This window comes from Musa acuminata, chromosome BXJ1-10 (assembly GCF_036884655.1).
Source record: "Musa acuminata AAA Group cultivar baxijiao chromosome BXJ1-10, Cavendish_Baxijiao_AAA, whole genome shotgun sequence".
In the NCBI taxonomy this organism is placed as follows: domain Eukaryota; kingdom Viridiplantae; phylum Streptophyta; class Magnoliopsida; order Zingiberales; family Musaceae; genus Musa; species Musa acuminata.
The window spans coordinates 27014203-27041549 of NC_088336.1; the positions used below are offsets into that span (position 1 = coordinate 27014203).

A 27347-nucleotide genomic window follows, 5' to 3' on the forward strand; every position below is an offset into this window, starting at 1 on the left:
ATCTGCACTATAAAAATGTTTCAATTGTAGTCTCCAATTCTACCATTGCCTAACCCAACTCGATGTTAACACTCCCAAGACTTATCGAATCACTAGTCGAGCGGACACTTTGGTTCTCCACCATGAAATTCAACGAGTCACATTATTCTCAGTCTATCTTACTTGGTTTCGAGGCCTAATCAGTAGACTCGATAAAGAACTCATTGTATGTTTAACTATAATAGATGAATCAATATTTGAAAAATATATGATGAGAATTTCAATAATTAAATGGGGGAAGTATTCGTCGACCTCATCTCGAGTTGATGATCATTCATCTAGAAAATCTATGAAGAATTAATTTTAGCAATTTTTTATCTCCTGTGTCCTCGAAGGCATTCGATGAAAGTGTCGATCCGATTAAGCGCATTATAGCTTTTTATACTCAGATATCTTCATATGGCATCTTGGATACTATAATGTGTCACATCTTCCCAACCACATTAAGAGATTCAGTACGGGAATAATACACTCATTTAAAGTCATTTTCCATCTTCTCTTTGCTCAACTAATGAGGGAGTTCGTGCTGTGCTTCATCAGGAACGTAAACCATCAACTCCTAATGGCAACACTCCTCAGACTCAAGTATGGGGAGAAAGAGATGCTCGTAAACTTTATCGCTTAATTCAAAAATGAGATTCTAGGTATAACAAATGCCCATCATGCTCATAATCATGATGGGGATTAAGCCCTATTGTTTTTTTTTTATCAGTTGATAGAGAGATCATCAATGACGATTATACCTACGGTACTCTAAAAGTCCAATTAATACATTATCATCAAGATAATGGTCTCGAGCAAGCATGAAGAGTCACGCAAAAGGTCGAAGCAAGAGCAACCATAATCAATCCCAATCCTAAAGTCATCTCGATATAGGAGAAATGAATGACCCAGGCTACCTTACCTGAGATCCGAATTGACCAATCTTAAATATGATTAGAACTAAAATTTTCTTATATATAACAAAGAAATGGCTCTTATGGGATCCTCACCCAATGAAGAACCCATTGACAAAAAAAGATATATCTAAGTATTATCAATTCTACCAATATTATGCTCATGACATTGAAGATTGTTATAACTTGAAAAAGCATATTAAAGAGTTCATACTTTAAGAATACCTCAGGTGGTTTGTTCAAAAGCACGAAAACCCTTATTAGAAGTGGAAGGGGTGGTGGGACAACTATTTAGCCTATAAGGCTTATGCTTGAGCTACCATTAAAAAACGCTTAATAATAAAGGGTGACCCGAAGATAACTTTCAAAGCGGATTAAGCAAAGTACCTTAACCCAAATCACAATGATGCTTTAGTGGTTTATGTGAGGATGATTAATGATTAAATGAAGAGGGTCAAGATTGATACAAATAGCCCTACTGATATCCTGTACTTTGATTTTCTTTTTTAAATTTGAGTTGCTAACTAATGATGTTACCCCAATAACTTTGTTACTGATGGGATTCACTAGTAACTCCACAATGCCACTCGAGACTATGAACTTACACATCATATTCGGAGGCAAGCCCTACTCCAAAATAATATCGGCTAAGTTTATAATGATAGATATCCCTTTGGCGTATAATGTGAACATAGACTCACACTTAACAGACCGAGGGCGATAGTGTCAACTACCAAATGATGATGAAGTTCCCGACGAGGGCCACTATCGAAGAGCTAAGAAGTAACCCAAAGAAGTTGCATTAATGCTACTTGATGGTGGTTTCCCTATTTCATAAATTATGATATGAAGAATCATATATGAACTCTCAAGACATTACCAAGTTTACCCCACATCCTGAGCCAGTAGAGCTAATAATCGAGGTGCATCTAGATAAAGCTCAACTCGATCAAACTGTTAAGATCAAGGCGACGTTTCTCGAGGAGAGACATGAGAAACTCATCAACTTCCTTCGAGAGAATGTCAAAGTATTCGCATGATCACTAAGAGACATGCTAAGAATCAACCCCAATGTAGCTCAAAGACAACTCAGATCAAGAAAAAAAATGCCTAAAGTGCGTAGATAAAAAAAACTCGACTCTGGTCAAGTGCCCCAACCATCTCGTTGCTCAAGGTGCAAAGGTCGAGTGCCTCGACCCTCCTCATTATCTAAGGTCCAGAGGTTGTGCATCTTGACCCCTCACCACCTGAGGCATAGAGGCCGAGCAATACCGACCCCCTCACCACCCGAGGTATAGAGGTCAAGTATTATCCTAATCTCCTTTGGGTATGCTTAAGGTATGTTAGTTGGGTACCCCTACTCCCTTTTAGAAAAGCAATCAAAGAAGAATAAAATTAATATTTTAGATGAGCTAGACATCACGCTTCAAGACCCTCACTAAAGAGCTCCCGAAGTACACCTTCGGGAAGAGAGGGGGGGACGACATATGATAGGGAGGATATCAACAATAAATCACTATATAATATTTGGCCTTTACGTAACATTCAGGCTAGAAGAAGGTGACAAAAGCTACCCCCACTAGTCTGTCCATATGGATATAAACTCAAAACAGACAATTATAGGTTATTTTTACCCTTGTTGCTTATACAGATAAGAGGTTGAATTGAGATTGTTAAAGGTGGTTGAAGGTTGCCTCTTTGTAGAATATTATGCTCATTTATTACAATGTATAAAAACCCACTTTAAACAGGGTTATCTTTTATGACTCATACTATATTTACCTTCCTTATGTAACTAACTTAAGCCTTGAAGGGATTAGATTGGAAAACCTCTTAATCTCTATATTCGTATAGATAATACTCTCGATATTTTTTACCTTAGTAATTCCTTGAACACCATTATGCATACATGCCAAAACTACATCGAGCTAACTAGGACAACATCTTCCCTGAGGTATAAAAATTTTAATTTAAATTTTTAATTCACATATATTTCATTTATATTTTATGGCTTTAAGCTGAAAAAAGAAGAAGAAATAGTTCGTCAAGTTTCTTCCTGAGATTGCTGGAAAGATGAAAGCGAGGCAAGCTTGCATAAGTGATATTATTTTTTTCCTTGTTTAGTTTGACTTTTGAGAATTTTAATTCAATTTCAACTCACTTTGGATCAAAGTGGTCAAATTGAATCAAATTAGTTCCTATTGGACCAGCGTACTATTAATCAAGTTTGAGATTGCTTTTCTATTGATCAAGCCGTGTGATTTGCCGCGTTTGATGTTTTTGGATAGCGGACGGTCGTTGATGGTACCCTTGTAACCCGCTATATGTTACGTTTGATTGCACGTGAGAGACACGTGATAATTAAGTACTTGAGACAGAACCGCTTGCCCGTTCCCTCTGCAACGGCCTCCCTATCTCTCTTTCTCTCGCTCGGTCGCTCGCTTTTTCTTGTTCTTCTTCAAACCATCGATTACTCGTCCTCTTCAACTCGCTTTTCGCTTCGCCGTTGCTCCCGTTGGTGGCGTTCCGATGCGGTCTACGATGCCGTCATCTTACATCGATCAGAACTCCTCGCCGATATTATTGCTTTGAGGGGTTGGGAAATCAGAAGGGGTTTGATGGCCAAACTCATGCCAGGTCAGTCAATCTTTGTGTTTCAAACATAAGACAATGGGCTTGTCAGCCTCTCTTATCTTGCCTTCTGCTTATAATGTTCCTGTTAATGTTGATTAACCCGATGAGGTGGATACCCTGCTATATGCGCCTTTTCGCATGTGTTGGATTCTTCGCGGGATAATATTTTGAAGAACATCCAAAAATCTTTGGATTCCAGTTTTCTTGTAGGGACCGTCCCTGATACCAATCATCCAGCTGCCTGGATGTTAGCGTATATGATCCTTTTTTGACTGATAGTTTTACCTCTTGATTAATGAAATGATTTAGAAAGGCAGGTGTTGTAGGTGACCATACCCTAGATATGATGTGAATGGTAAAGTTCATCAATGACCAGAGGTCAATGAGAATATCATGAGAGCAATTAATACAAATCAAGGAAACCCAAAAAAAAAAAAGCTGCAATCAACTGTTTGGTTTTCCATTGTTATTCTTGAACGGTGCATGTCAGTATTAGTCCACATGTACTACTCTGTTTTCATTATTTTCCATGTTGTAAAATAATGTTTTCTTGAATAGTTTAATCTCAAGATATTGATTTAAAGGATTGAATTGAAGCCATAAATTGAATGAGGCATTGTTCTCTTTATTCTGGCGTACACAAATATTGGTCCAAGGAGATAAAGGTATACGTGATGATGTGAAGGGGATGATAAAGACAAGATACTTTAATGCGGAATATAGTGGGGGTGTTCATGTCTAACGAAAAACAGACACCGTGTTTTTTTCATTTGAGATTAAAGGTTGTTTCTGGGCCAGCGGCATTTAATCCCTTTCTATTTCCTTTTTGTGTACTACAATATATTTTTCCCCTTAAAAGGATCATCTCTCTGTCAGCTTTTGCTCAAACCATCAGCTTACAGCAGCTAGTATTGCTCCAATTAAACCTCCACCGATTAGATGAACTCACAACTTGCACAGTGATATCAAATCGAAATCGTCATTTTTATGCTGCAGTCATGTAAATCATATTCAAAGTCGTGGCACTTCAAGCTTCGATTGCTAGGCTGGGAACAAGCATGAACAGGGCCAGCAATTCAAGCTTCGATTAGTTAAAATGCTCTCTGTGCACTAATATTCGAAGAAAATTTGTGCTAGGCTTGATTTTGGTAAATGCTTGAGGGTTTACACCTAACTGTTTTCTCTGAGACATGGCTAGTTTGAGCTTTATTCCAGTCTGATCTATATATTTCTTTGACATAAATTGCACCTCTCATCAAGGTGAAACCGTAGGCATTGTCCCATTTTCCAAAAAAATTTCACCCATTAATGAAACCTCAAATGGACTGGTTCTGTGCATGATACTGCAAAGTCGTACTTCCGAGCATAATTTTCTTCTATCAGATGTACTTCCCAGAATACTTTCCTTGTAATTGGATGTCACTTGTGCTCGATGATCATAGTATTGTTGTTACTAATCTTTAATATGTTTTGATTTCTTGACATTTCTGAGTACAACATAATGCAGCCTCCGTGATCTCTGTGGATTTAATCTCAATTGCCGCTAATCGATACTGAAAAATAGTTTCTATAATTTTCCCTATTTATTTACCAAGTGAAATCTCTTTTTTTAAAGATGGGGGAGACAACCACCTGGATTCGCACTCCTCAACTCGCCGTCTAATGCTGGTCCAGACTCCGTATTGGCTAGATGGGTACGTGGATCATGCCATTTCTCGTTCTTGGTAGTTTATAGTGCCATTCATAAATGATCAAAGCAAACTCTTTTCCCCTTGCATAAGATTGCCTCTCACGAAGCCATGGTCCTCTTTCACAAGTAACACACTCATGGATTTACTTGGGTTACGAACACAAGTTATGTTGCAAGGAACAGGAAACTAGAAAGGGCGGGAAACACTGTTGAGCAAGACGAGACTCCAAAACAAGCTTGGACAGACTAGGTTATACATATGCATGTCACCTAAACAAATGTGAATCTAATCTATCCGACGTCAATTCAAATTTGCTATACAACACCAGAATAGTAGAGTAGATGGTACACAAAAAATAAATTCCCCTCGCAGTACCTGAACCACTTATTCGATATCCAAACCACTGGGACTCAGAGAACTGAGTCCACCGAGCTGCGGCCGTAGCGCTTACCGCGGCGGCGGCGATAGCTCAACTTTGCCTCGCCTGATGCAAGGAAATCCTCGGCTTCAGGACCGAGATTACACTCCGGTGGTGGTGTCGGATAACGAACGCGATCATGACAGTACGAGTAGGTGATGTGCTTCTTTCGGAACTTGTCCATCGCCGTCCGTTGATCTGCTGACATTGTGATGGTATCGTAGACTGCAGCGTCGGATCCCAGACAGGTGGTTCTGTGTTCAATCGGATCGACGGCGCAGCCATGGAGCACAAGGTCGGCGAACTCGGCTTCGTAAGGGGCATATTTGTAGTTGACCTTGTAGCGGCCGCCCGAGGTGGCCCAAGTGGAGCCATCCCATATAGTGGCATAGAGGGACATGGGCTTCGAGGGGAAGTCCCCGCCCATGGCTTGGGTCCTCACCACCTCCCTGATCGGGATGTCGTCAATGTAAAATCTGCCCAAAGAACAGAGAGAACCGGATGAGATTAGATTCCGTGAATCTTTTGTGGGAAACGTTGAGACTCTACATCTGCTAGTCTACGAAAACAAAAGGGATGCATCTAGCATTCACCATTATTCCTTGGAACCAATAGTCTTCAAATGGTGAAACCAGACACCTCTAGCCTTCCCTCCAACTGATCATGATGGCATCGCAATGACATAATAATGTAATATTATGTGCATCTTACGATATCATAATGCTACGAGCATGTTTTCAATATAAAATCTGTTCTAGGGAAGGAGATTTAATTAGGTCAGGTTACAATCAGGATATCTTTCTAGTTGGTTGAAAGCTTTCCATTTATTATTGCATGAAAAGCGGATCATGGCCTTAGAAAAGGGGTAGCACGCATGTGACTCGTTTCCAAGTAAATCCGGGTGTGGATGTCTTTCTGTTCTCTGGCATTTTATCTTTTTCTGCACAAGAAAGCAAAGGCAAAGTAGATTTTAAGGAAGCAAAGCATCATCGTTGCTTGCAACTTGTAAAGCCAGCTAAAAGAAAAATTGGAAGAAAACCACTTCAATTCAGAGATAAACGATGATGCACAAGTAAAGAATAAAAAGAAAAAAAAATCTTAACAAATCAGAATGAGAAATATAGGTTGTCATTATGAAATCTTCGATTTAACTAGCAGAATCATAAAGGAAATCAAATAATATCCTATATATGTATGTAGAAACTTACATGATCCTTTCACCGCTCCACAGTATGGAGTACTGGTGGTAGTCCTCTGTGGGATCGAACCAGAGCCCGTATCTCTCTTCCCTACCAACCGCGGTGCTCCCGTTCCCATAAACATTTGTCTGAACCCTCCACTCCCTGCCTCTTATATTCCCCAAGAATTCGAAATCCAATTCATCGTGTGTCTTCTCGAATACATCTCCGTTCGACATCTGCGTTGACATCAAAAGAATCCTTTAGTATCGTGCAATCACGGTAACAAGTCTTTTCTGATCAACTTGCCGTAGGATGCTGTTCTAAGTTGAGGAGAACAAGAGAAGAATAGAGAGCCATCCTTGTAAATGCTACCGGGTTCTAAGAACTGACCTTTGTCGACTCTTAGGAAAATATTAAAGACGATGCAAATTAAACGACAGAAAAAGTCAACGGGCTTCGATGGCAAGGTCTCAGCTCAAGGTGAAAAGAAACAGGGGAACCAATTTTTTTCCCTTTCCCAAGAAGTAGACAGAAAAAAAAACATTAGGAAATGCCAAGGAGTAGAGATGCTTGCCTAAATGGAATTTCAGCTTAGAAAATACTATCAGTACGCAGGAGAAGAATCATGAGCTTATTGTGGAAATGGAAGCATACATAGAAGGCAACAACGACTCCGGCAGCGTAATCTGCAGGCAGTTTGATGGAGGCACTAAAGAATCCATGGCGATAGAGGTCTTGTGACGCAAATCCAGCACCTAAAGAAAGAAACAGCAATTGACAGTTTAGCAACGACATCCATCCATCTGTTTATAGTGGAGATGAAAAATGCAAATAACGAAGCAGGGACAGAGACAGTAAAAGAATAGGAAGGTAAGCAGCAAGCACCGGTCCGCCGGTCGAGGGAGAGGTGGACGCTCCTGCCATCGCGATGAAGCATGAGATTGGAGTCTCCAAATAGCTGTGTATAGCCTTCCTCAAAAGCGAGGGTGGTGAGGTTGGGCAGTTCTGGGAGAGCAGTAGCCTCATTGGAGAGGAACAGCGCAACACCCAACAAGATGAGGAAGAAGGACGAGGAAGAAGAAGAAGAAGAAGAAGCCATCACTTCTACTCTCAAGATCATCTCTCTGCTCTGCTCTTCCCCTCTCAGCCTTAAACTACCTTGCTCGCTTTCTCTAGCTGTCTCTTTCCCTCTCGGTGGTTTATCTTATCGTGGAGGTAAGAGCTGTATCTTATGTTCCTTGGGTGAGGAGGAAAGAAAGGTCCAGGAGTTGAAAGGAGAGGGCCATTGCTGGCGTTTTATTGGGAGCCGGGAGAGGAGAAGTTATTTCATTGGAGACATGGGTGATAAACACTGGATGGTGTTTGACATTACTATCCAAGCATAGAATAAAATGCAGTAAAAGGTGACCATCCGATAGTGTAATCTATTTCGTATTGTATTCAACCGGTCCTACGTTTGATTGTTCCATTTTTTATACAACAACAATAGTTTGATTTGTTTGAATGCATGACAATCTATTTTGTAAACGGGAAGGTCTTTAATTATTCCCCGACTTGGAGACAAACATTATGCTCGTCTCACTGATTGATTGAGAGTGGTCATGGCTTTGTTAGGTGTGCTAGTCTAATCGATCAATGTGTAATTGTAAGTACCTGCTAGAAAAATGAAACTTACCAACCTCTTAAGAGTTGGCATTCTGAAACCTGTGGCCTTGGCCAACTCTTAGCTGTGTCGCATATCTGACAACTCGCCCTTGGCCTCAGCCAACAGCTGAACATTTGTTCTTGTGCACACCCTCATCCTAATCTGATCGGATGAATGCAGTGCCAGCTAATGCCCTACGCAGCAGCAGACTCCAAAAACAATGACCAGGGGAAGAAGAACAAATGACTGCAGCATGTATCTTCGTGCAAGGAAGCTCTCTCATACTTGTGGACTACCTTTGCCATTTTGATGATCAAAACCAAAACCATGAAAATGGTCTATATTTTTGTATGGATCAGACTGCATGATTTTTTTCACCCTCCAATCACGCGGAAGGTAAAAGATGATGGAGCTATTGAAGTTAACGTTTGGATTTTTAATCTTGGACGTAGTCATAGACAAGGCCAAATTAAATTACTCAAATCCTTTGCAAACCCTACATGATGAAGCCTGGATTTCTTTTCTTGTATGAGACAGAGAGAGCAAGAAAAAGAAAAAGGGATGATGAAGACAAATGTTAGGAATTCGGAGCAGTGATTCGAATGGGGAGGACATTTTGGGTCACATGCAAACGCGCAAAGATTTGGAGGTATTTGTGAGCCAATTTGCGCGTGGTCGGAGCTTAGCGGCTCATTCATGATATAATAAGATACTGTTGAGTGGTTAGGCGGTGCAAATCCGCAGGATTTAAGAGAAGTCGTCGTGTAGCCACGGCATCGGTGTGGCAGAGAGGACCCCATCGCTGGACAGGCTGTCTTAGCCAATCGCAGCTCTCGACTTCACCCTTACCCGTGACGACTCCTCCCTCTCCGCTCTTTTTTACCTTCGTCCCCATGCATGCATTGCTCTCCGTCATACACACACACACACACACTCTCTCTCTCTCTCTCTGAGAGTATTTTTTTCCCTTGGCTCGAAAGCACAAAACGTCCATCATGCCTAGGGACCATGGCCTTGACTCGATGCTCGGAGGCCAGGCCGACCTGTGACCCCAACCACCAGGCTTTATCCATTGATGTCTTGTCCTGATGCAGAGGGCACTGCGACTGGAGGGGGGGGGGGGGAGTTAATGAAGGGGAGGTGGCTTGCAGAAAAAGGTTTGGGGGTGGGGGAATGGAGGTCATTTTCTCTGTGCTAGGGCTACAGCTGTGCTGCATGTGGTGGTGGGAAGAGGAGGAGGGACAGGATTTAAGCGGGTGATATCCAATTGGGTGGTGGCCGTGGCATTGTCTATCACGCAAAGGTTGGCCATAAAGATGTGCCGTGCTTGCCATGGGGAGGAAGACGGAGAGAGAGAGCAGAGCTTTTGCATGGGGATCAACTTCCCTTGGGGACTTGGGAACCATGGAGGAGCATGTTGGCGTGCTGCGGTAGACTATGAGACTCACACCTCACATGCTTTGCCACGGACGAGTTATACAATGCATGTTACCGGAACCTAACAATCTTAAGTTAGGGGTGGGCAAGCTGCAAAGATCCTTAATCATTTGTTGCTTACGTTAGGGGAAGAGAAAGGAGAGCATATGCTTCTGCCAGTGACGACAGAAGGAGATTTTTTTATCAAGAGAGAGGATAAGAGAGGAATGAAATGGAGTATGGTGTCTGATAGAGAGAGAGGTATGGAAATCTAGTCCTTCACCCGTCGAGATAATAACATCGGGTCTCCGAGTTGTTTGTTGCTACGAACATATTCTTTTATATCAATATTTATCTTCGGCCAGCAAAGATCCTCTTCAAAAGAAACCATGATATTCTTTCAAAATTTTATATCTCAAATTGTCTACTCGAGGAATATAAATCATATTCTCTTTTGTGTATACGAGTCACTCTTGGACCCAAAATCAACGTGTCTTATCTTATTTGATTTATTACATCAGGATTATTGTTTGAGAATCATTGTACAATCTATATCCCTGATTCTGGAAAGAAGATTAGAGTACAAGTTTGGAAGAGTAAATATTGTGACTGATACATTGAGTTAGAAAGTAAAGCGGGTGAATATCATACAGCTAGAGGGCAGAGGCACACCCTAAGCCACCACAACAGGGGCAAGCCAAGTTAGCATGAAGAGAAAGAGAGGGGGAGGGTTAGCATGAAGAAGAATGTCGTTTCTATTCATAACTTGTAGGGGTCGTCCCATATGATGAAAGTATGGAATGACTGAGAATTAGATAAGAATATGCCACATATGTATTTAAACAATTGGAAGACTATTAGATCCGTTTTAAGAAAAAAAGAAATAGAAGATTTATGCCAACAGACTGAGTTAAATTTTGGGTGTTTCACGTATTGTCACGACCTTAGCTGGTTTTGCCTAAGGCGTGCGGCACCCTCGCGCGTCCGTCCGCAAAGGTCAGCCTCCCAAAAGCCTCCCATTGTCCCTTAGGACCAACAAAAGAGAGAACAGGTTAAAGAGAACGCCTCAATCGGGATCCACAAGCAAACATGTCCGAAAAACACTTCATAGACAATGCAAAATACAAACAGACTTTACAAGCTCTGAACAGTGGCACAACAAAGGGTAAAATGGTCCATTACAGACCGAAAAGCTCTCGAACGTGTCCACATGACACAACCTTTATTTACAAGCCTAAAGAGGCCACCAACCCAACTAAAATGGGACTATTAAGCCTTCGGCCGCCCCTTTACATTCTGTACAAGGCATGAACATGCCAAAAGACAACGGACAGACATAAGCATTACATCAAACATCTTGTTTAGAAGTTTGTCCGTTACATTCTCCCCCACTTATCCCTTCGACGTCCTCGTCGAAGCCTTTGTGAACACTGCAACTCTTCGCCTTTGCTGAGTCTTCAATCTTCCGCTCCAGCTGCAATGCGCCTCCTGGCTCCCAGCTACTCTCCGCTGCTGTTTCTGTGTAGTCGAACCTTTGATCCGCCATGCTGCTTCAACTCGCCAATGACTCTGACTCTGGTGTGGGGTTGGCTGAGTTGTATTGATCCTCGTTGATTCCTGCGGATCCACCAAATGAAGGAAAAGACCATCCTTAGTGCGCCAGTCTCTCAAAATTTTCACATGCTGCTTGAACTGGGTGGATGCTTGTTGGAGCTTTAACGAGCATCGCCTCGCAAACTTCTGAAGTTTTGGGTCCTTCCTCCACAAAATCTGCTCATTGACTCTTCTTTCACTTAGTTGTCACATCCAAGTAGGTTCGCATCACTTCCGCTTTCGATTGGCATTTCGTTGGGAAATGAGGCGGACAATCTACTCTCAGTAGCACTGATCACCATTGGTGAGGATTTGACAACTATTATCTTCCATTCTCTTCGAAGGGTCTTTGAACTTGTGCAGAGCTCCTCTGCTGGATAGATAAGAGAATTGGGGTACTCGGTTTCGCCCATTCTCTTAAGAGTTGAGAAGGCAAAGGTTACTTGACTTCGCCCGCCTCCTCGAGGTTGTACTTCATGCATCGAGCTGGTTACTGGCCTTCGCCTGCTCTTTGCTCACACTTCTGAAGCACTTGAAGTGTTTGCACTCCTTGCGTTGAGTTAGCTACTGTGATTCACCTTCTCAATGCCATTGAACTTCTGGAATGCAGGAAGTTTTCACCCCAACTTGGAGTAATTCTCTGATAGATGAGGTCGCCTCTGGGATTGTACCGTCTTCTCCATCAACCCTGCCGCCTACTCCATTGAGTAGCAAAGGTACAACACCGCGTACTGCTTGCTTCGTTCCTTGGTCGTGCACTCTTGCATGACCCGAAGTCCTTCACTTACGGCTATCTTGATGAGAAACTTGTTGACACCGGTCTTACGAAGTTTCTTGGCCTCTGCCCTTCAGCCTTGTCTCGGTACTTGGAGATTGCCTCTGCATGCTCCACCTCCTCGGCCCCTTTCACGACCAAGCGCTCTCCCTCCATGAGAGCAAGGGATCAATGACTTGCACGGAAGTCCCGCCTCTGCGGTACCATGGCGCTGCCATGCCCATGGCCCTACTATCCGTCACCTCGCCTCTGTATCCCTTTCCTTCACAATCAGTAGAGATGTCTCCGTGGCACTCCTTTGAGTCCACCTCCATTCTAACTGATGCTTGATTTTGGGTAGCTAAGTCCCTCTGGACTCGTCGTCGCTTCCTCGCCCCTTTCGACCTCCTGCTTTAACACCTCTGTGTTCTCCAAGCAGTCTGTTTGGTCGATGGAAAGACAGACTGCAACTCTCATCCATGGCCTCTGCCATCACGTTGTAGAGTTTGCACCGATTCTATTCTCCTTAGCTTCCTTGGTAGCAACGTTCGCTTACTCGACCTTGTCCTCTGACTTGTCGGGCTCCCTTAAGCGAATATGAGCTTTGGAGCAGTCCAACTCTCCAGCTGCTTCGATCATACCTCTGTATGATCAAGTCCCTCCCATGGAACTCACTGGTACTTGCATTCGAACTTTTCCCTTGGTGGAACCCAGCCCCCATATGCTGATGACCAAGGTTTTCATCCGATGCAAAATTCGGTGCACGCCCGGAAGACCCGCCTCTGCGGTACCATGGCCTTCACTCCTTGAATCCATAGCCCTTCCTGCCGTCGTGTTGTTCACCAAAGCGGAGCTCCCAGTAGCTCCCGATCATACCTCCATATGATCTCATCCCTCACGGGACTATGTCGTGTGTGTCGCATTGCCACGAACTGTTCCACCACGATCCGCTGCACCATGTCGCCTCCTGGTGACATCTCCATTGCATTCTGATCCTTGTGGAATAAACTCGAATTGTGAACCCTCCATGTGTGGCCTCTGCCAATACATCGCAGGGTCTCCTCCACCTTCGATTTTGTTCGCTCCTTTGGCAATCGACCTTCATCCACCCACTCTTGGGTCACACCTAGATGAAGCACCGCTCTAGGACAGTCCGTCGCCTAGTAGCTCCCGAAGTCCACCGACTTCACTGTAATTTGTGCACCATTGTCTGGATCCTGGGCCTCTGCCCCTACCAGCACAATCTCCGCTGCGCACTGCTTCCTTTATGGCAACTTGAATGGCAACACTGTGGCATATTCTTCAAGAGTACCCGCCTCTGCGTCCTCTTGCCCCGTGCTAAGGCCTTCCGAACCCAACTTCGCCTCCGCAAATTGAGTCGCCTTAGTTCCTCCATCAAATGCTCCTCCGAGATAAGGTGCATGTGCCCAGAAGCTCCCTTCGTCTTTGGCACCATGCAAGATGAGTCCGCTCCGTCAGAAAGAAGGACCCATGGAACAACATGATCCTACCCTTGCCTCTGCAAGAGCTCATGTCTTTGACCTCTGTCTAAGGAAAGCACTATGCTTCTGCTCCATGTTCCAACTTCTCTACTGGCTCCCTTCAGGCGGCTTGGGTACTTCGCCAAGTTACACCCAAGTTGCTCCGCTCCTCGTTTTTGCATTGAGTCGATGGTGGCCCTCGCGCCCACCATTCCACGGGTCAACCCTCCCTTGAGTCCGATCTCCATATCGACTCTAAGTGTGCCTTCATTTAAGTTGCTTCAGGTCGCTCCCCCACTTGATCTCGCAATGCATCCACCAATGCATTCTCTCGAGCGAGATCATGCGGCAACTCCTCGCTGCTTGCTCGGTCCATTGAGCTTCGTGGAGTTGTTGTTCGTGAGGTACTCCTCCTCAACATGTGAAGTTCGTCTCACATGATTCTCCCTCTGGAGTGCCGAGACTTATCCCTCCTGGATAACTATCCCGTTGGAGCAATATCTCTCTTCGTTTCGGAGACCACCATCCCCTTGGACTACTCCGATCTGCTGAACAAACTGTGCATTGTTCTGCCTCCTGCAGACACACTTGCTAGATTGCGCCTCCACGTCAATACAACCACCGCTGCACCCCTCAAGGTCTAGCAACATGCTGAACTCGTTGCACACTTCAGCCTCCTCCGGACGTATCCTTCGCATGCCGAAGAGAAAGTTTCAATGCTCCATGGCGCCGAGTCTCGGTCACCTTGAGATGGCCACGAACATTCCATCGTCCGCATACAAGCCCATGCATGAGTACCAAATTCTTCGAGTTAGCAATTCCCCTCACCTCTGTGAGCTTTGCATAACTCTTTTGGTCGTTGAGCAACTAATTCCACCTTGGATGGTCTCATTCTTGCCAAGCGCCTCGCTTGCCTAGAGCACCATCAAGTATAGTTGTCAACGTTGAGCCGTAGCTCAAACTCAGCCATCCCAACCTTTGTGCGCTCCGAATTCTTCCAAGCTTGCCTGTTCTCGTGGTGCCTCTTGCGCGAAGGGTTGGCCATTCCCCTGAATGCCAATGTTAGATGCCCGCTCCTCTGAGCGACTATTTTCCCTACATCTCCATGCCCGTTTTCCCTCAAACGGTCGCGCGTTGCTGACTGCCCTCAACGCAGCCCCACTAGGTCCCCCACGTTTGCATGTTAAGTGTTTCTATGAGTGCTTGTCCCGCTCTGATACCATAATGTCACGACCTTAGCTGGTTTTGCCTAAGGCGTGCGGCACCCTCGCGCGTCCGTCCGCAAAGGTCAGCCTCCCAGAAGCCTCCCATTGTCCCTTAGGACCAACAAAAGAGAGAACAGGTTAAAGAGAACGCCTCAATCAGGATCCACAAGCAAACATGTCCGAAAAACACTTCATAGACAATGCAAAATACAAACAGACTTTACAAGCTCTGAACAGTGGCACAACAAAGGGTAAAATGGTCCATTACAGACCAAAAAGCTTTCGAACGTGTCCACATGACACAACCTTTATTTACAAGCCTAAAGAGGCCACCAACCCAACTAAAATGGGACTATTAAGCCTTCGGCCGCCCCTTTACATTCTGTACAAGGCATGAACATGCCAAAAGACAACGGACAGACATAAGCATTACATCCAACATCTTGTTTAGAAGTTTGTCCGTTACAGTATGGTGACGTATACGATAATATGTAATTTCATGAAAGAGTTTTCCTTTTTAATTTTTAATTTTTATTTTCAGTTTGGTGTGGTTATTGTTTTTCTAATATCTTAAATATTTATGATCATCACTGATACTTTTTCTTCCCTTTGTTGCTGCATTGACACTATTGATTATCGTTGCTTCTTCTTTCAACGAGTGTTATTGATCACCTCGAAATTATCTCACTTTTGTCTTATCATAATCCTCTATGTTTCATCATTTTCACTCTTGTCATGGTAGCCTCCTATCCTTCGTGAGGTCTCGTCGTTTTTTCCCTATTGCTTCTATCCTCCTATTTGGATCCCACCTCCATCGACAAATATTTAGAGTATTAGAGGAAAATAAGAACACCAAATGAGAAATTTTAAAAAATAAAAATAAAAACATCATTCAAAATAATCCCAAAATGATAGCATTTTAAGAGAAATCGTCCTATGATAATTGTAGCAATAAGTTGAACTTGAGCGCACTCCACCTGTTACATATAATATAATAGATAAGTGTCCGTTTGTTTTAATAACGTGAAGTAGAATTATGTTGAGCACGATATGATTTAAGTATAGTCTAATTAATATTTAATATTTAATTTGATTTATTTATAAGACTTGTATTCAATAATGATTGGTATATTAATTCACCATTCATTGATCGATTGAACGAGAATTAATCAGGTAAAGTACTCGAGGATCGATCTTGCTCGTTTATTGATTGGGTTGATCATATCGATCGACTCACTTGTGACACAAATCCATAGGTCAAATCTACACTCTTAAATGTTGAGGAAGTGTTTTTGACTATCGTCATATCAATCGTCGTCATAATGTTGTCCGCACGTTTGCATAATAAAGTGGAAAACAAAGCAATTGCTTTTAAATATATATAGATTTTTTTGGCTAATAATTAGGTTTTGGTTATTGAGAAACTTTCATAATTGTTTCGCATACTTCTTTCATGATAATTGACGTTCCAATGTGAGAGATTGATGATTTGAGGATTTTGCCTAAGAGCAATCGAGATGTGGAAGCATGAACATCACCTTACGATGAAATCTCCTTTGATGTTTATGCCAAATCATTTCTCAAAAAATAATAATGATTGTGTTATAAAGAATATTCTTGAATTCTAGATGATTATATCGAGCATTCTTATGGATCTTATGGTTTTAATTTAGTAGCCACATATCGCTAAAGCAGTTTATTGTCGTGGCATGGGAGTTGATCTTCTTTTGACAATATTCGAACGATTATATTATAAAAAAATATTCTTAAAGTTTGGATGGCTATATCGAGTAATTTTTTTTATTATGATATATATCTTGCGGATTTAGTTTAGTAGTAGTATGACACATCACCGAAGTGGATTATTATTGTGGTGGTGTGGGAGTTGACCTTATTTTTACATAATTCATCAAATTAAAAAAAAAATCAATTGTTAGTGGGAGGTTAAATTGTACTATTATTAATTTTAGCTTAAACTTATCGACAATCTTACTAACATATTATTATTTGACTTATATTGTATGATTGTCGGAGTCGTTCCTCGATCAAATTACAACACGAGCTTGAACCCAACTCAAATTGTCTGTATCAATTTAAAAGAAATGAGAGTATAAAACGTTGCCCATGTATCAATATTTGATTAGTATAAATTATTTCCCCAAACTAATTCACTGCTGTAAGGTAAGAGTCTAACCTTTGGGACACATGCACAACTATTTACCTCGTTTTGGTTACAATGGATGTGATATGCCATTATATTTTCTTACTTGAACCATTTTTCTTGTAAGATAATGAAATGGAAGGCCAATGAACATGGCCACAATATCTATCATTCGTAGAATATTGGATGGAGCATACGCAGTACGAGAAGAAGAAGAGGAGAAAATGAGAAGGTGAAAACAGAGTAGGGAGAGGAAGAAGAAGAGCTACTTCTACATTTCGGATGCGTGCGTGCCGCCTTTGTCCTCCGTTGCGGACACAGCTCGGCCTGTGATCTGTACTCCCTGTCAGTGTACAGAACTGTCAGCGCGGCGGTAAACTCTGCTGCTGCTCTGTGAGTCGTACCTTTGGCTACGTATCGATGGCGGCACTGTTGGTTCACATGCGGTCCTTTGTGCCATCTCTCCCACTCCTCGCCTCTCTCTCTTTCTCTCTCTCTCTTGCGGTTGTAATCGGAAGGACCATCCACCCCAACCACCAATCCATCCCTTTCTCTCTCTCTCTCTGTGCTTCCAATCGATCTAAGCCACGCCTTGTCAAATGACGAGCTCGTCCTTCCACTGCACAAGCTCCGGCGCAGGTCCCTCCAAGGTTGAAGGACATGGGCACCTCATCATTGATTTGGCCATTTAGAACATGGCAGGAGAAAGATGCTGCCTGTCGCTCTTAAAGCTTTCCTAAGACAGCTCATAATAGGTCACCAGAGGCTGTCAACTTCAATATCAACTTGCCAATCATGGTGGCAAAAGTGATGAGATATCTATAGATCAATCTTAGTAGTGAATAGAGTAACCAAACACGAATGGGCATCTACAGAACCCTCGCTGATTCAAATGTGTGAAACAAAAAGTCTCCAACTTCGCATTTAAAGAACAATAATCACAAGAAAGTGCATACTGTAGAAATCCATGAATCACATATTTCATACAAGTGTTATACATGAACAAGTTGATGCTATCTAATCCTGATTCATGAACATACATATTAAGCAGTTGAATTGCTATGGAGACTGCCAAAACTAATTTAAACATACACCCAAGTAGCAAGAAATGAGTATTCTGTGTAGTTGTTGCAGATTAGTTCAGATGCCATCCGTGATTACCATGTACAAAAGAGCACACCTTGTGTGTCAGCTAAGCTACACCCACATCTTCTTTGTCGCTTCCATCCGTTCGAGCAAACCGGCAATCTCAGCTTGCATCCTCATCTTCATGTTCTGATAATCGCAATGAGAGTTTTCGAGAAACTTCAGTTCCTCCAGCTTCTTCCTGCGCCTATCTTCAGTCTCCTGTAGCAAGAGTTTTGCGATCTTGTTACCGTAATCCTCCTCCAACTTCTCAGACTTGCCACGTACTATATGGCGGTAGCTCTCAACTTCTCTCCTGGCATCATCAGCTAGTTTCTGGAATAGCTTAGCCTCTGCCTCCTTGCATTTTACAATGGTCTCCAAACTCTTGAATCCATCATCCTTCAGTGAAGTAAAATGGGGTTCTAGTGCAACAGGCTTGGCATCTGCTTTCAGTGCATCTATCTGTTTGTCCAGTATAGATGTGGTGGGGCTAAAGCTGATTGCAGATTTTGACACATTGATGGCTGCTGCTGATGGAAGGGGCGTATCTGCATGCTGGGTTGCTTGAGCAAGTATGTTTTTAGAGGAACTGCCGGTAACGGAAAACTCCGTGACTCCATCTGAAATATGGAATGTAAGGAACAGTTGGCACTAGAAATTTGAATGCAAACACTTGACACTAGACAATTCTAGAGTTAAACAGATAGATGCTCACATTCCAGAATTCACAAACATTAAGAAGACACATCTGGCAGAGTCAGACGCATATGGCATTGCATGCTTAGTTGGACCCCATTTCAATGATCTTTATTTTCTTATTGTGATAGCTTTTGCACAATGAACGGTTCCTATGTGATTGCTCTTTCACGAATCAAGTTCTGCAACAGTCCTAATACTTCAAAATCTTAAAATCGATGATCTTTGGACATGTCCATTAGGTCATCATACCATTTGACAGACTGAATACCAAATCCAACTCTATATGAGGCCAAAATATGTAGGATCTGCAGAATCTCATTCTAAGCCATGTTTCCTGATTCATAAGCACTTTCTTCTTAAATTCTCCTATAATCACCTTCCGCTCGAACTGTAAGTAATTATGTAACTGGCTCTTCGATCAGAAAATTCTTGTCCAATATATTACTCTAGAACTATATGCCCATTTCTGCTTGATAATTTAGATTTTGATTTGTCCATCATATTCTCACATCCCCTAGGAGTATAAGCATTCTTCTTGACTACATTACATTGTCTTTCACGACATGCTTTTGCATTTAAAGATGGAACTAAGAACACATGTTCAACTTTGCAGACTAATAAATAATCAGTCTTGAACATCAACATTTACACTTCTCTTTTGGAAATCAACGTTATATAAAGATCCTTCATGTATTGGCAAGTAGCCTCAAATTACACATCTCATAATAAACCTGCATCAATAAAATTTAGGATCATTCTGTTTCTGATAAAATACTTTCATTATCATTTTCATACTTCACAAGCAGGAATAACCATATCTGTACAGCATATTCTTGTCAACCTTGCATCACTCTGCCCAGAATGTCCAGGCCTGCACTTTCTACTACTTGTTGCCAAGGTGATGTGAAATGAAAATGTAAAGACTGAAATATGAAGCATGACCAAAGCATCTGTTGTAATATAACTACTGGTCAAAATAGAAGGTGATATACTGGGTATGCATATTCCGATAAATATTTGTGATGTACAAAAACAAGAGGATGCTATAATTGAGCTAGAGTCAGTAGTCACTATTTAATTTATATATATGGCCTTTCGCCATTTATCAATATCAGTCAGCCACTTAATCTTATTTTATATTAACATAAACAGTCCCTTCAGCACACACACATCACTAATGATAGCATAATTGCAGAAAAAGCAGATCCCGAGGTTGTGTTGCATTAAAGATGCAAATATATAAAACAAAAGTTCCATAAACGTATTTCTGTTCCTGCACTAGAGAACATGCTAAGAAATTTTTTGGGAAACATCTGAGGACCAACTATATGCTTAGAACACATTTTTATTCAAAGATAAAAATTGTTGATCAGGCATTTAAATAATAATGACATGGGAATTAAGCACCAACATAGCCTATCCACAATCATGTGAACAAAGCTTTTGTACTTCTGAGTAACCAGGGCACAGAAGTACAGGCTATGATGACCGCCCATGCATTTAATTAGATATCCCCAGGAACAAGCTGATGAGAGCAAACAAGCCACAAGCACCTTCATGAAGGGGCATCTAATATGCAGTAATAGGAGTGAAGAATGAGAGTCATAAAAAGAAAACCTCATGGAGGATCAACATATAAATTCGGATGATAGGAACCGAGGACAAAAAGGAAAGTATAGATGCAAGTTTAAATAGCAAGATAATAGCCACTATCTAGTAAAACAGAGCTTTAAAAAATGAGCAGTTTCAAAAGGACTATGATACCCGGAAGGCCACCTTCAAGCAACACCTAAATAAGAAAATTGTGTACATCATATTCATGACCAAACAAAAAACTTATAATTGCTACCTCAATAAAAACATATATTGCATCAGATATAAGTACTAACTGCAAGCTTTGGTATAACCTAAACAATTACCAAGAAGAGAAGTGCAAGATGTAGCCATGCATATAGACAAAACTCATCACAAAGGAACCCTCATATCCCATAATACAGGCTCACTCAACATAGAGGAGAGGTCCACTCATCAAGGGAGTGGATGCATCGTTCAAAGCACACAGGCAGCAATATTCTACACATGACCTGCTAAGAAATCAAATTATAGGGAGAAGAGAAGCAAATAATGTTAAGGCCAAGTTACTTTTGGCTTTCTTGCAATCCTGTGAACTAAAACACCACTATAGAAAGTTAAGTGATTATGGGCTGACTTCAAACATCATGAAAGACACAGCCTTCATAATCGAATATAAAAGATGATATGAATCCGGCGCAGAAATATAAGATGGTGAACTAAGGAAATCACAGAACAGGTAAGTAAACCACAAAACAAGGATATTACTGACATCAGAAGCAACCAGAGATCATCAAGATACTCACACTTGAAAAAAAGTAGCATGCAAGCACATGCATCCTCCGGGGAAATTACTTTCTTGATGAGCATGTTGAGGACCTCCACAGCTTTTGCATGAAGCCCCTTTCCTTCAAAATCTTCACTAGCTTGGAAGATCATTCTAACACAGTCCAGCTCTTTCATTAATGCCTCAGGACCCCAATTTTTAGCACACTCATTAAACACATCTTTGACAAATCCAAACATCTCAGAAGCATGCCCACATCCCAGGCACTGATATTGCATCTCAGTCATACCTCTAGGTCCTTTTGAGTTTGGTCCGGGCCTAATTAAATTCTTCTCAATGCCACAAATAGCATGGCACCAATGGGAACAATTATCACAACCAACCCAACTGCAAGTATTCAAAGCACAATCAAATTTGAAACATACAGGACATGTGCAGGCACTACAGAAACCTTTTCTGGTGGAACATATCTTGCAGACACAGTCATCAACCGGCAGCACATTCTTACAATTCACATTCCTGCACCTCATGAGCAAAAAAATCTCGACCAACTCATTACTGGGGATTCGGCTCTTTCCCGAGACATAAGATACGGTACCAGTCTTGATAGCAACCAAAACTTCAAGGTGCGTCCTGTGTGCTTTTGAGAGGATCTCAAACGTAAGATCTGACCTCCTCTCTAGTTTCCTCTGCAGGCTAGCAAACTCATGCTTCTTATCCGGAACTTCCATAAGGTTCCTGAGACACTCTCTCAGTGCTTCCAATGATTCACTATGAGATTCATAAAGCAATTGTGCAATGACAGGAACCGACTCAGACACTAATTCTCTCAAAACCTTATCCAGCCTAGAAAGCATGCCATTTCTGCCGCTATCTGAACTCACAACACCATTAACTTTTGCAGGCCTCGCAGGCAATTCAGATGGAAAGAAAGAGACATTTCCTGAGCTGTTTGCCTTGTACAGACTATTGTTGAGTTCTTTGTTGTGGTGCGCAAAAGCAATGGTATTGCCATCACCCACAGGCCTAAACTTGCTATGAACTGAGCCATTCGTCCCCTCCCCGGCAAACCAAATCTTATCATTGTCCCCCCTCGAGAAGTCATAATTATCGGTGGAGTTCCGTGTCAAGGAGCAGCTGGGGTTATGTGAAAACGGGACGGAGCACGAGTACGAGAGCGAGGGGGCAAAGTCCTCCGAATTCGCAGCTCGCATGCTATTACTGTAACTATTTTTCGGTGGAACCACCAAAACAGGGACACTCGGAGTCGTAGCCACCCCGGCGACATTCGTCGCCGGAATGGAAGAGTTGAGAGACAGGGAAAGGTTGGGCGGGGAGAGGGAGAGGTTCAAAGTCTCGATCTTAACCTTCTTCTTGCGGTCATCGGCCTCATCGGCATCCTCGGGCGTCTCCCGCTTCGCGGACGGCTTGCCACCAGCCAATTGAAGGAAGTCTCGCTCGATCCATCGCCGATCGTCTACGGCCGAGATGTTCGGGGCGACCTCCTTGCCCTTCAATCGGGATTTATCGAGGGAAACGAGGAGATCAGAGCCAAGGCCCTCCTTTTCATAGGCAGCAGAGGCCCCCGGTTTCATATTGTCGCAGAGGTAACTGAGCGTGAGCTCCTGGGGAGCGGTGGTGGCGCCGTGTGTGGTGGGTGGCGACGCGGACGCGGCGGCATCCCGAAAGAGGTAAGGCTTAGATGGCGGGTCCTCGAGATCAAGAGGGTCAGGGCTGGGATGTGGGAGCTGGGGACTGGGAGAGGAGTCCTTGCGGGGATCGGATTCGGGGAACATGGCGGAGGAGGAGAAATCGAAGGAGAAGAAACTGGCGAGGGTTTCGGAAAGAAGTATCGAAGAAAAAGTAGGGTTTTGAGGGGTTTACAATCGTCTTCGATCCCCGTCTCCGAGCTCGAGATCGCGCGCCCGCTCTCCTCCTCCCTCCTTGGGGCCGTCGACGTCGCCGTCTCCGATGTTGGCGCGGTCTTACGCTTCGTCTCTCTTTTAGCTTTCGTTTCTTTTTTCCGTTAATTCTTCGTTTCAAGTGCTCCGCGGGATAAGCCAAGTGATGCGATGGATGGAGGTCGGGTCGGGTGCATCTTGTGACAGCTGCTTTGGGACTAGGGAGAGCGGCTGTAAAATTGTACCTGAGGTGTAAGATACCGTTCTGAACAACGGACCATAAGAGCAGGGAGCAGCTAACCTACCTTACTCTAAACAGGAAACAGTATTTTCCACCAAGTCTGCAATCTTGAACGTGCGCCTTTATAAGGGTGACGTGGGGCCCGCACGTCTGTAATGGGCAGGTAAATGCGTTTCCTGCTTTGCCACGCACAAGGATGTGGCCTCCGCGTCTGTAATGCAAGGCGGGGGCTTATAATTACGAGAATGCAAGGGGGCGCCGTGGGATTTGGTGAACCGTTGACATTCCATTCAACGGCTGGGATTTGCGCGTGACAAGTAGGGGTGGTGGGGCCGCTGGCGGCGACAGTGCGGTCGTGGTGGACCCGATGCGGAGAGCTCAATGGGCAGTTTGCGTTCAAGTGGGTTTCACTGAATCTTACTCGACCAGCATTAACTCCCTTCGTTGACACGTATGCTTCTTTTACATGCTTTAATGAGACCTTTGACCTCCTGTAACTATACAGTAGATTCTAAGATGAGTCATACATCATAAATCGTTGTTTCGTAATAATATCTCTATCAGAATCCGAATCTAAAGTCACTCTATTCAACTACTTGGCTCACTTACCATCTTTACTTTTAGATAAAGAGACAGTTTGTGTAGGGTGCCATGTCCTAAATTCTCCCAAGATTTAGTTTTCATTAGTTGCATCGACTTGATCATTGTATAGCATCTACTGTTATCGATGTTATGGTGGCAGTGAATGGAAAAGAGGTGCAGTGGGTGGACCCATTGTTTGACGGGAGTAGTGATTCTTATGATCAAGGAATATCGTATGTGGGAAGCATTAACTGGTAGTGCAGCTCATTATTGAAGCATCCATCATTTCTGGGCATGTCAAAAGAAGCCTTGCTCAGAATCTTCAGATAACATGTCTGGATTTTGGAGGAATATATCAAAGTTAGTGCAGCATCAAGAAGTGGTGTAATCTCAAGCACCAGGGTTTGCATGATAATATATGTATTAAAAGTTCGGTAAGGGAACTACATCATCAAATCAAACTCTTATATGATTGGGATTTAGAGTCACGGTGGAGGAAATCATGCTACTTCATGGAACTTTTATTGGCATTTCACGGTAGAATGAAGAGTGCAGAGGAGAGAGTCAGTCTGGAGGACACAGTTCACAGCATGACAAGAGAGAGAGAGGCTTATTGTTCCTCAAAATAATTGACTTGTTATACAACATAGACTTTTGGCAATAGGGTCGAGAGCTTTCCCAGGAGATGTTTATTGATCTCATCATCAACCATCTTCTATATTGATCTTTCAGTGGGTTTCTTTTGGTCCACATACCCACTACTGCATCCCATCATACTATGCCTTACAGTACTTCCTGGAGGAACAAGCCATAACAATGCGAAGCACTGCATTCTACAGAGTGCATACAGCATCAAGGATTTACCAAAGAAGCAATGCAACAATCTAAAGCCAATTATAACAAATCAATGGAGAATCCACATCCAAACCTAAGCACAAGTCTAGCAAACAAGAAGCTTGCTAAACCGTCACATGCCTCACTGTACATTGTCAGAAGAAAAATTGTTCTTGAAGAGATACCAATGTCGAACACCTAGAGCCTGAGAGTAAGGTCAGGCTCCTCTGCTGGCTGGTGATCCAGTTTTACCGAATTTGCACTCCCAAGCAGCTCAAGACTTGAATCTGCCTCCGGCCTAAAGCTTCCAGGCCAGAAGAATTCCACGTCGTGATCATCTAGAAAGACAGGCCTTGGCTCGAGCAAGCCTCTTCCAAGGAGTTTAGTGCCAGGGCTCTCCCTCCACTCCGTCATTCTCTGGTGCATCGATGAGTGTGCCTTGATTCCCAGGGAATGGAGAGCTGAGCCATGGAGGGGTAATGATGCAATGCTGCTATAATTGTGTGGAAACGCATCTAACCCGACTGCCCGCTTGGCGAGCGTTCGCTCCCTCTTGTGAGCATTTTGATGGCCGCCCAACGCCTGGGAGCTGAAGAACTGTCGTTGGCAGTAGTTGCAGGAGAAGACTCGGCGGGAGTTGGGGGGGCGACACGCTTGTGACTCGCTGCTGCTCTCGCTTGTGCTCGACAACGAGACAACCGCCAGCGCTGTGGAGTCCGCGTTGACGGATAGGGAGAGGTTAAGAGAGACGGGCGTGTCCTGCTTACTGAGAGAAGGAGAGGTCTCTTGGATGCACGTATTGGAAGCCACTTGACTGCTTGCTTCGAAATCATCTGCTGATGCTTCCGGGTTGGAACTGCTCATGTTTAGGCCCTGTAACAATAGAGACGCTGACGTACAAGAATTTAGCCCTCCTTCAGCTGCATCCACAAATAGAATTTATGGACATTTGAGAGGCCCAGATTTTGATAGAATGAGTCCCAATACTGAGAAGGAATTTAAGAACAGAGCATTCAAGAATCAGTCCCAATACTAAGATAGAATTCGACATCAAAGTTTGCAGAAAGTATCAAGCATATGAGGTAAACAAAACGGTCCTAAGATAGTGAGCAAATATACCAACCAGGGAGGTAGATGTATCCTCAGCTCTTCCATGTGGGGAGGTGACTTCATGGTTCCTGATCTATTTCTGAGACAAGAAGAGGAAGGAGAAGAAGATAGAGGAGGAGACGGATGTGCTGTGAGGTAGCCATATATAGCGGCATCTAGCGAGGTTTAATTATGGAAAGCAGAGGATGGGCCAGACGAAAGGCGTGGGCATGGAGAATTGACAAAAGGACATGACACCGTTTCCTTTTCTTTTCTTTATTGTCCACTATAACTGAGATGCCCTTTTTCATCTCTCTGTCACCACCACCAACATAAACACCGAAAAATAAATCCACGAGGATGAAGATGCCACCGTCACCTGCATATAAAGGGATAAGAATAGAAGTTCCTAAGAGACCAGAGGAGGCCAAGAGTGCAGCATCGTTCTGCGTGATTGGGCTCCCGGTTGTCTGTCCCACACCGCGTCCATGGAGGTGGACATGCCTGCGCACGGCTCATCCGTTCTTCTCTCAGAGCTGCAGACAAATGATCCTAGCAATTTCTTCAAGAGCCATACAATAATGAACACTGGGGAGGGACCATACACAGCTGCCTTTGCAGAAACAGCGTAATGTGTGGATTAAGCATGAAGAGTCTGATCTTGACTTGTGATCAACCTCCAGCTGCATGTTTGAATCGTGTGAATGGAACAGACAGAAATAGCTGTTCCTGTTGATCGACAAGTGAGGATAGAAAGAAATCTTTTATCTCAAATAAATAACCAAAAATCTTCTTTATTTGTGATTCAAACGAGGATATCAGGAACTCTTTGAACTGCATGAGCCGAGCAGTGAGTTCTGAGGTACCACAACGCATGCGGTGGTCACAGATGTTTGTCTCATGGCATGCCAGTGGCAGGATAAAAGTAGATTCTAAGCATCGTTTTGTTGCTTTCGCTGTGGACGAGTTGAGGTGTATGCCCCCATGTTCATCTCCTTTGCCATCACATTTTCTTGTGGTAGCTCTGTTGCCATAGCTTTTAATTTGATATGGCTTCTGCATGTTGGACAGCTGGCCAGTCATAAGCAGCCATGACATGAATGTAACAGTAGCAAAATGGCAAATGAATGTCCTTATCAATGCATCATATGGTTTCCATGTGATTTGTTTGTTCGATCGACCTCATTCACTGGCAGAGTTGGTGTCTTGTGGTGTTCACTCCACTCATGGGAATGACGAACACCACCTTAAAAAGGACACTAAGGTAGGCGGTAAAGAATCAGCATTCTCATGTCTCGTTTTATTCAGCTAGTTGAATAGGCAAACCATAGAAACATACTGCACACTCGCTCTTTCTCGCTCCAATGACATCAAAAATAGAGAGAAAACACAAGGCAAAG

General features: G+C 43.1%; 3 protein-coding genes and 1 long non-coding RNA gene across 6 annotated transcripts; 1 reads left to right on the plus strand and 3 right to left on the minus strand.

Moving 5' to 3' along the window:
- The first annotated feature begins 3344 nt into the window (after positions 1-3344).
- Positions 3345-7314, plus strand: LOC108951529 (uncharacterized). Its single transcript, XR_001975977.2, has 3 exons — positions 3345-3572; positions 5185-5263; positions 7171-7314. It is a non-coding gene; the product is annotated as an uncharacterized LOC108951529 (long non-coding RNA).
- Positions 5448-8227, minus strand: LOC135595852 (probable xyloglucan endotransglucosylase/hydrolase protein 28). Its single transcript, XM_065087279.1, has 4 exons — positions 7745-8227; positions 7514-7614; positions 6887-7095; positions 5448-6154 (listed from the first exon to the last, which is right to left on the minus strand). The coding sequence occupies exons 1-4, from the start codon at positions 7977-7979 to the stop codon at positions 5671-5673; spliced, it is 1029 nt and encodes a 342-aa protein (XP_064943351.1). The 5' UTR covers positions 7980-8227; the 3' UTR covers positions 5448-5670.
- A 9840-nt stretch (positions 8228-18067) lies between these two features.
- LOC135595853 (protein TITANIA-like) lies at positions 18068-23297 on the minus strand. Its single transcript, XM_065087280.1, has 2 exons — positions 21320-23297; positions 18068-18862 (listed from the first exon to the last, which is right to left on the minus strand). The coding sequence occupies exons 1-2, from the start codon at positions 23094-23096 to the stop codon at positions 18312-18314; spliced, it is 2328 nt and encodes a 775-aa protein (XP_064943352.1). The 5' UTR covers positions 23097-23297; the 3' UTR covers positions 18068-18311.
- A 1602-nt stretch (positions 23298-24899) lies between these two features.
- On the minus strand, positions 24900-26254 carry LOC135595018 (zinc finger protein 4-like). 3 transcript variants are annotated; one of them, XM_065085522.1, is made up of 2 exons: positions 25982-26254; positions 24900-25844 (listed from the first exon to the last, which is right to left on the minus strand). In XM_065085522.1, the coding sequence occupies exon 2, from the start codon at positions 25720-25722 to the stop codon at positions 25057-25059; it is 666 nt and encodes a 221-aa protein (XP_064941594.1). In that variant the 5' UTR covers positions 25723-25844; positions 25982-26254; the 3' UTR covers positions 24900-25056. The 3 variants fall into 3 exon arrangements, with proteins under 3 accessions (XP_064941594.1, XP_064941595.1, XP_064941593.1); XM_065085523.1 differs by having other exon boundaries at positions 24900-25778; positions 25978-26254; XM_065085521.1 differs by having other exon boundaries at positions 24900-25778; positions 25982-26251.
- Between the last annotated feature and the right edge of the window lie 1093 nt (positions 26255-27347).